Source organism: Cyprinodon tularosa, unplaced genomic scaffold (assembly GCF_016077235.1).
Source record: "Cyprinodon tularosa strain WSP-4 unplaced genomic scaffold, ASM1607723v1 ctg924, whole genome shotgun sequence".
NCBI classification, from domain to species: domain Eukaryota; kingdom Metazoa; phylum Chordata; class Actinopteri; order Cyprinodontiformes; family Cyprinodontidae; genus Cyprinodon; species Cyprinodon tularosa.
The window spans coordinates 179,979-189,653 of NW_024039701.1; the positions used below are offsets into that span (position 1 = coordinate 179,979).

Consider the following 9,675-nt stretch of genomic DNA (forward strand, 5'->3'; position numbering starts at 1 on the left):
ACTAGAACACTTCACTTCCTGACACGAAGAAGACAAAGGACTCTACTTTCAAATGTGTCAGTATTGACTGAAGTGAAACTTCACTCTCAGGCGGTTTCTTGGAATTTTTATCGGCAAAAAACCAAACTGTACTATCTCACATTTTCTATTTTATATTCTGTACATCTTGTCATGGGAATCAAAACCGGATCCGATGTTAGGTAATAGCTGTCAGTAGCTAACAGCAGCGATGTCCTCAGAGCGGCAGGGACAGGTTGGAGATCTGAGGACCCGCAGCATAGAGGAGCTCCAGGAGCTACTGCTCCGGCAGGAGAACATCCTTTCTAACAAGTAAGTAAAGCAGTGGACGGCCGGCAGCTTTACATAGAAACTTTGGTAGGGTTGGCCTAATTAAACAGTCCGCTCCTGTTCTAACTGTTGCCTTTACCCGGGTAGCTGTGTATTAAACTCTACAAAATATGGATTACTGAGCTCATATCAACTATACAACAAACCATAATACTAAAGGTTAGTAAAAGGGAAGCAGACAGATGAAAGAATTTTCCACGTTAGGAATGGGGACAATATACCTTCGTTAAAAAGGTGGATGGAGTTCTAAAGGAAAGTTATAATGTAGTTATGTTCAGTTTTGCATCACACTTTAGGGATAATCCATCCATCCATCCATTCATCCGTCCGTCCGTCAATCCATCTGTCCGTCAATCCATCCACCCTTCCGTCCGTCCGTCTGTCCATCCATCCATCCATCCATCCATCCTTCTGTCAGTCAATCCATCCACCCGTCCGTCCGTCCGTCCGTCCGTCTGTCCATCCATCCATCCATCCATCCATCCATCCATCCATCCTTCTGTCAGTCAATCCATCCACCCTTCCATCCGTTCATCCATCCATCCATCCATTCATCCATTCATCTGTCCGTCAATCCATCCACCCTTCCGTCCGTCCATCCATCCATCCATCCATCCATCCATCCATCCATCCATCCATCCATCCATCCATCCATCCATCCATCCATCCATCCATCCATCCATGTTATTTCATATTTTAATTTATTCATCTTTCCAAGGGTTTACATTTAAAGCCATCAAATGAAGAAAGCTTTGCTATAAATTAGATCTGTTTTAATGTTTTAAAATGGGTAGAAATATGAAAAATATCCTTATGTATGTAATATCAAAAATCTTTCTTATCCTTGTATATAGACTGATGGGTTGAGATAAAGCAGAATAACAAATATTTCTTGTTATGTAGGAGATTGCTGCGGACTCTCCCCGACAAAGGACAAAAGATCAAAGAGTTTGCAGAGAAGGTCCGCCTTGCCATTGAACAGCGAGATGAAGAGGAAAGAAGACAGAGATTGGTGTCTGCTGCCAGAGCCCAGTTACAGTCCAAGTATCAGCAAGCCTTCTCAGGCCAGCAACGTGCTGTACCCTTTACCCCAGAAGCTTTGTGCCTAGATGAAGAAAATGAAGGTCCTGCAGGGGATGATACACAGGAACAGGAAAACAACGCTGTGGACAAGCAGTGTGACTCCACAGCAGGGAAAATGGAGTCCAAAGAAAGTGAACTTGTGCAAGCCTTGGACAGAGTTACACTGTATGAAGAAGGTTCTGGTGACTGTAAAGAACAAATGAACAGCGAATCAGAAGATAATTACTTTTCTCGAAAACAGACAGCTAAAAAACCCAACTATATAACAGTTCTAGAAAAAACAGAGGTGTCTGCAGCAACTAAGAAGCAAAAATTTAAACCCAATCAGTAAGAGCTTACTGTGTCACTTTCCCATATTATGCAATCCTCCTGCAAAATGAATGAATAGTTATCGCGTTCTCCTCCATATTGTCCAGACTACCCCACAGAAATGATGGCTCTCCATTGGGATCTTTGTCTCCTGGGCGGGCCTCTGGGACTGCGTCTCCGCTCTCTGCTCAGGCCAGGAGGGAACGTGACAGGAAGCACCTGGATGACATCACTTCAGCTAAACTCCCTCCGCTTCGTCACAGTCCAGCACAGCTTCTGTCTTTAGACGAGTCGGCTGCACTCGTCAGAGAACAGACAAAGAAACAGCAGGTCTGTTAAGATGCAGCCTTCGTTTTCTTTGCACTACTTTTACTTTAGTTATAAATAATGCTCAGTTTAAACTACATTTATGCTTTTGTCGCATAAAAAGGTGATATGGGGAAAATTTACAAATTTGGCAAAAGAACAACTGAGGCTACACCTTATTAGCACATTTCAGTGACTCATTTCTTAACACCAAATTTCTCAGATTAGGTGTCTGTTTAGGGTTGTCCTAAGCTGATATAAATAATGGAAACTGCTCAGCGCTTTGTAGGAGCTGTGGTTGTTTTAAAGGGCTTTATTAATAAAGTTGAGCTGAAAGTTGGGTTAAATCCCTCATGCAGCAAAAAAAACATGCAACGCGACGCTGCCACAGCTGGATTTCACGTTTTCGATGTTGTTCCCAGGCTTGAAATCTACCTCAAAACGGAACGACACACTTATACTAGCTTTATCCGCTAGGTCTTTTGCTTTTGTTCTTGGTTTGGTATGCACATTTCAGATTTCTATCTCTGAGAAATAAAACCATTCTCCTTCTTTAGTGGGATAATGGTTGGAGAGACACATAGTGTTTAAAAGGATAAACATGGCACCTTCAAGGGATTTAGAGAATAGGCTATCAGAAATAACACGCCTCTCTTTATTCAGAATAAGCTTAGAGAAATACTTTTAGTGTTTCTAACTAGACCAGCCCTATTTCTAACAGACCACAAAAAAAAAAGGTTATTTAGATTGCATCTGTCTGACAGTAAAATGGTGTATTTATGTTTTTATTGAGTGCATGTAGATATCTGGTTTCAACTGCATGTTCAGTAAAGATCCTCCTTGGCGCTCACAGAAAAGCACGCTGCTCTAAAGTGCCCGCTGTGGAGACAAGTCGTTTACTTGGTAATATCAGCGTTAAAGGCCTAAAGGAACGCATGACGTCCTTTTTCTGATTTTCATTTCAAAGAAACGTAGGCAGAGCCAGAGGGGGTTTTCATCAAAGTTAATATTCTTAAACATGTGCTTGTTGGATATTTTCCTCACAAAGCTATACCACTTCCAATTAAAAAATAACAGGTTTAAATGCATAAAAATATGCCACATTAGTAGTGCTTCTATAGTTGCACTCACCATATTTTAAGAAAAAATTACTTATTCTGTAATTTTTCAAACATTATTTAAGTTATTATTGTTATTTAAGGGTAATTAAAATGACTTTAAATGTATTTTCTGTCATTTTGGGCATAATTTCATAAGTGATTTACAGTCTTGTAATTTCAAAGTATTTGTATCTCTATCATAATATTCAATTGGTGTTTCTCAACTTTTCTTTGACTTGAACATATGTGGGGCGAACAATGGTCTGGTGTAACCATTGCAGAGCTTTCCATGATAAAAATTTGTCCTAAATTGATCAAATTGGTGCTTTTATATTGAACTGATTTCTATCAATTACTGCTTATAGATTTTTCCCTATCAGATTTTTATTTTTTTGGTGAAATATTTTTTTCTTTAATATTTCATATACACCGTTTTGCTTAATCTATACACAATACAAGAAAAATACAAGTAAAAATCATTTTGGGTATGTCATTTAACTAATTCATTACAGGTTATTCTACATGTATTTATAATCTGCTGTTTAATAACCGTATATCTACTTCACTAGATGTCGCTGGTGATTTCACAATGAATTCACTGAATTTTTTTTTTTTATCCGAGGAAATAAAACACAGTGAATTGATTCTAGAAGTTTATATTCTACACCATACTCTATAGATGCGTCACTATGAGTTTTAATTGAATCCCTGAACCCCACATATTCATATTTATTATCCACCTCATAGTGGACTTTTCCAGAATTGAGAGTAGAGAGCACACCTATAGTTTTGCTTTTACCTGTGTATATAAAAAAAATGAAGGATAATTCATAGCAGGTTGTGTTCAATGCTTAGCCCCCTTTAGCAACTGCTGAGATAAATCTCTGGAGCTGCCACTGCCGATTAAAAAAAGCAAAGTATTACATCCTTTTGCTTCCACTTAATGATTATTTGCTACTTTCTGTTGATTTTTCACAAAATCAGAAAAAATAAATAAAAGGGGTGGGAATTTTTTTTGCAAGTTTCTAGTTTTTGGAGTTATTTGATGACCATTGCACAGTCAGCTCTAGTTCCTTTCCCCCGCCTCTAGAGGGTGGCATCGAGTCACAGGTTGTCACAGGCAGAGGGTGGACTCCAAGGCCAAACTCCTGTGTGCTGTTTCTGGCTTAAATTGGATCATTTATAGTTGAAGGTTTTTACACGACTAGCTTTGCTGCTGGTCTTTTGTTTCCAGCCTTTTTATGTCAGCTGTCTTTTTGTTTGGGGGGGTTTATTTTCAGGAGCTGCAGGCCAAACAGGCTGCCCAGAAACTATCTGAAGGACTGAAGAGCTCTTTGGGGAGCTACACTCCTGACGGTGGCCCCATGGCTGCATACAGAGAGGTCCACGATGAAGGAGCCCACCTCTCTTCAGAGGAAGACTGATTCTGGATGGACAGCTTGGGAAAACAGTGTAACCTTGGCCTCTGGAGTAAACAGCCTTTGGACCTCATGGTTTAACATTATACATTTAGAGTCTCTTTAAGAGTGGAAATCAGTCTTGGCTTCACATATCTAGCAAAGACCTCGTTGCCAAGTTTTTCTAGTATAAAGCACGTACAGTGAAATGTGAATTCTTAATCACTCTGAAGGGAGTACCTTGAGAAAACATTAAAAATGGGGACATTATAACTTATTTTGAGTCTGCCATGGTTTATATTAAGCTTAAGCCTTATTTTGTGGATTATAACAAATTGAAACCTCATCAAAAAAACAAATATAAGGTTCTTCCATTTTTTTTAGACCACAGAGGTACAAAATGTGAACTCTAAATAAAACCTTCATTTGAGGCATCTGCTGTCTTTGACGTTACTGATCTACCTTTCATAAGTGACCTATTAGACGTAAGATTCCATGTTTTTATTTTATTATAACTTGCTTTCTAAACATTCCCACTATTATAAATATATATATTCACTGACATATTGACTTCCCTGTATTTACCCTCTTTAATTCTGCTCAGCTTTATTTGTATGCTGTGCAGATATTTGGTCACCCACACCACAGAACTTAAATATGACTAAAATTTGTTAGTGATTAAGTGAAGTACGATATTAGTAGAAGTAGAGAAAAATGATGATACAGCATCTTGTGTTAAGAAATGTAAATAAAAGTGTATTAAGGTAGGGGAGTGTTGATATAGTGAATAGCTGATGAGTATAAGGGGAAGAAAGCCAAAACGAGCCCCAACATGGGAGGCGGAGCTGCTGGTCCATCCTGGAGGTGACTTCTGTTTTTTTAAGTTCCACCTCTTTCCAACCCCTGCCCTTACGAAAGCAGCCTCCCTCACACCCTACTCTTATGAAAGCGTCCCCCCACCACCCTGCGCTTACAAAAGAACCCCCCACCACCACCATCACAGTTAACGAAAGACACAACAACTCCCCCAACCACATAACAGTGGCCCCCTAGATATGTCTAGGGGGCCAAGTAAAGAGGCTTAACCAATAAGAACATTTCTGTTCGCAAAATAAGGTTATCAAATGTTATAAAATTTTAAAGCTGAAAAGAAATGGATAGAGTTTATAGATTTACACTTTGGAGTTTGGATTTTAGACTTAGACAAACTTCATTCTCCTTTTGTATACACCGAGTGTATACGAAAACGAAATTAAGTTGCTTACGGCAGCGTGTTTTGAGATTCAGAATCTTTGTTTTAATTTTATATCGATTCTTGTATCATTCATCTTTTTTTTTTACATTTCACATCAAAAAGTGAAAGGCTATTTGACAGATACATACTACAATAATGCATATTGTGAGTGCTACATACACTAGTTATTACTAGTGTTGCGCCGATGCCATTTTTTGGCCCCAATACCAATACCTGGCTGTGCAGTATTGGCCGATACCATCTGTTTGAAATTGATGTGTGTGTATATATGAAGAACTGCATACTGCTTGGATGTAAAAATAATTGCCATCATGGCTTTGTCAAACTGCTGCCTGCCTTTTTATTGCCTACCTGGAATGGGTGACAATAGTTATATAAACTTTTGGCTCTCAAAATGGTATCGGTGCCCTATTTGTCAGCACTCACCGATACTGATACCACCAATTTAGTGCAGTGTCGGTGCAAAACTAGTTATTACCTTTAAAGATGTTGCACCTTTTGTCATTTTTCACCAGTGAAAGTATTTGAGGCTTACAGTACATCACTGTGAAAATGTGAAAAACGCTTCAGGATGTATTTACAAATCCAGTTAAATACAAAATTCCCCCCAAGGCACAAAGTTATTTCTCTGACCCGCTTTTATTTTGTAGTTTTTACAGGGGTAAAAAAAAGGGTTGGTATCCTGCAAACTCGAATTCAACTGCTAGCCCAGATTTAGAGGAAATCTAAATGTGCTATTGCTAGTGCACACCCAAACACACTTTGGACTGGGGCCCCATAAAGCAGCTAAGTGCACTTATTCCTTGGAACATCTTGAAACGTAATTAAATTCCACTCATATCAACAAAGTCATATGAATAGAAATGGCTTGAAATACTATCGTGTAAGTATAATATAATGAAATGAAATTAAAGCTACTTAGTTTGTGGTTTTAGGCTGGGTTTGTTGTTTACACCCAGCTCCTCTACCTTCTTTCCTCCTCCATAAGCAATACATCTGTTATGGCTCATCCAGCTTTTCTGTGCTGATAACTTATCTAGCTCCATGTGGATGTAGATTCTACTTGAGCCCAGTTTGGTTGCTTAGTTTTTGATTTACCAGATATCTACAGTGGGGATATTTACTGGTGGTAAATTTGCACATATTCATTGTTCAAGAAAACGTACCCAACAAAAATAGGCAAACTAAAGCAGTGTAACCATGTAAATTATCAGGGATTTGTCTTTTTTTTTTTTTTTTTTTTTTTTTTTTTTTTACATCCGAGTGCATTTACGAACTGCAGAAACAAAAACATCTCTTAAGAAAATATAGACTTCATATATCATAGAGATGTGATAAAGGAGCACGCTTGAGTTATGTGGAAAAAAATGTAGATGTAGATAAGGAAATTTCAAGGAAAATATGAAAAATACTCCCCATTTATCACTTCCAGTTTAGAACTCCAACTTTTTCTAAAAAAAACAGAATGGTAATAATATTAAACAGAGTTGAGAAGTTATTGTACATAAACTGATAATAGAACAGATTTTCTTTGGGTAAATTAAAAATAGTATTTTATTTGAATTAAAGGGATTTAATAGTTAGGCTTGAGGCTCATTAAGGGGGGCAATGAGTATTGGTCAGCTGAAGGAACTTATATTTTGAAGCCTGCTGAGATGTTATCAGACAGGAATCCATTACTCACATGATAAGATTAATGTGGGGTAGTAAGTTATTAAGGCTTGATGGCTGAGACATCTGGACTGCATTTGGATCATGTTTTTGCAGGGAATGGCAGGCGATGATGGGACGGCAGCAGGCTAATGGAATATGGCACACACCATTTCTCAGCTGCTAATATGTGGTAGATAAGAAGTGCCAGCTACATTCAGCATCTTTCAAATCTGCTTCTCCGTTCCCATCATCTGTCTCGCAGCTCTCGGTAGACGACTTCAAACTTGCCTAATTTAAACAACCTGAAATGGGTTAAGGGTTGTAATGAGGAAGAAATCAGGCGCTGAGGCACCTTTGGAAGGGAAGTTAGGGTGGGTTTGTTCAGGTCACAGTTTGGTGATAGATGCTCTTTGATAACCTTTAGTAATTGTGGCTGAAGTAAGGCGGAAGATGTTTTAAAGAGTTAAAGAAAACATGTAATGGCTGGGTATTTAGAAACTGTATCTGATGGGCTCCAAAAGTGGCCCCACAGTGACGTTAGAGAACTAATACGCAAGCATGCTCTGCAGAGAATCCCCATTGTGCTGGGAGTAATTACATGATACCTTGCTTACATGCATTTACAAACTGTTACCAATTATGGTCTTTTTTGATGTAGACGCTCCTATGCTTTCTTATTGGACTCATAATATCTGTAGATGCTTTTGAGGTGGAGCAGCACAAAAACATTATTTTTTTCTTTACATTGCCCATTGATGAGGACGTTGTTTATACTTCAACCAGATCCCAGAACCCTCGACTCAGATTATTAAGCTCCTCGTGAAGTAGTCTGCAAATGATTTGCTCCAACTCGGAGTTCGAAATCACACGTCCTGCATAATTTGCTGTTTGGGAGGGGAAACTGGAATGTGATTTCAAAACTTCGTCTTCAAAGAGCCGTCCACTCAACCTTAAATTAGATACACAGTATGATGTATAGACTGGCGTTTAATGCAAGTTCGGCCCTCCGCACAATGATTTGATTATGTCTGCCAGGTTACGAAGTCTGAGCTCATTCTTTTCCATTCTCTGAAGTCTGTGACATATTTTTAGGGAGATTAAAAAAATTACCCCATAACAGTTTTTTACAGATATGATTACAGCCTGATCTCTCCACCTGAAATAATTTCTCCCAGCTTCAAACCCAGTGTTTGAACAACCCTTTTAAATTCTCCATTTTTGTGAAGGGAAACAGCTGATGATAAATATTTTCAAGAGATTTGCACCTTGCATGTTGCATATTCTGGACAGTTTACCTGAAAAACAAGTCTGTGTTGAGAAATTGGGAAAAAAGAATCTAAAAGTCTTTACTAAACGTTTTGCATACCCTAAATCTAAATATTGCTATATTGTTTCATCATTGGGTCTTCTTTAGAAGGATTCTAACTCTATTTAGAGGGTTTGATTGTAGTTGTTGCTCTGCCTTGTAAAAGTCCAACAAATAATTTCTACTGCTACCCAAAGGGTTTTGCTGTTGTCAGATTTAGCTCTTAACCTGTCCAAAATATACTTCTAATGAAACCATGTAACTTGTATTTATATTTACAGACACTGACACTGAAAAATTAAAAATCTCTCTTCATCTTCAGCTTTCTAGTAGACCCTCAATGATTTTGATTTAAACTGACTGGAATTTAGAGCTTTTCATAACCAAATTCAACAGAACAAAAGCACTGCTACAATCAAGAGAAAAGTAGCCACAGAGCATGATGCGACCGCTACCGTGTTTCAATGTGAGTGTGGTAATCCTTTGGTGATGCTCATTGCTGTTTTTTGTCAAAGTTAGCTTTTACAACTATGTCCAAAGATTTGACTTTGGTTCCTTAAGACCATAATACATTCTGCCAAAAGCTTTGGGAGCCTTCACTGGGCCCTAAGCAATATTAGATTTTTGGGCCCTCAATTTCTTCCAATAATATCTGTTGCTGCAAGCAGCAGGCCAGTGATCAGATCATTCACAGCTATAATTAACCTATTGTAAATCTTTTATTTCAATGCATAATCTATTGCAACTAAAAGTAAAAACAAAACTGTTAAGCAGTTTTAAACTGGCTTATGTATGCATTTTGGTTCCAGCTGCAAAAGCAAAAATAACCTTTAAAAAGAACAACAAACAAAATAAATAGCTTTGATAAATAAAACTAATACATTAAATTGTTCAAACCAGAAATTAAATATCAAGCAT

General features: G+C 38.1%; 1 protein-coding gene across 1 annotated transcript; it reads left to right on the plus strand.

Moving 5' to 3' along the window:
- polr2m (RNA polymerase II subunit M) lies at positions 1-4,650 on the plus strand. Its single transcript, XM_038274698.1, has 4 exons — positions 1-330; positions 1,252-1,758; positions 1,848-2,070; positions 4,427-4,650. The coding sequence occupies exons 1-4, from the start codon at positions 230-232 to the stop codon at positions 4,568-4,570; spliced, it is 975 nt and encodes a 324-aa protein (XP_038130626.1). The 5' UTR covers positions 1-229; the 3' UTR covers positions 4,571-4,650.
- The last annotated feature ends 5,025 nt before the right edge of the window (positions 4,651-9,675 follow it).

Excerpts from the sequence above, each read along its gene's own strand:
- polr2m (XM_038274698.1), top strand. The coding sequence starts at position 230 with ATGTCCTCAGAGCGGCAGGGACAGGTTGGAGATCTGAGGACCCGCAGC. Across the intron at positions 1,759-1,847 it reads CAAAAATTTAAACCCAATCA|ACTACCCCACAGAAATGATG; the intron begins GTAAGAGCTTAC and ends CATATTGTCCAG. Across the intron at positions 2,071-4,426 it reads AACAGACAAAGAAACAGCAG|GAGCTGCAGGCCAAACAGGC; the intron begins GTCTGTTAAGAT and ends GTTTATTTTCAG.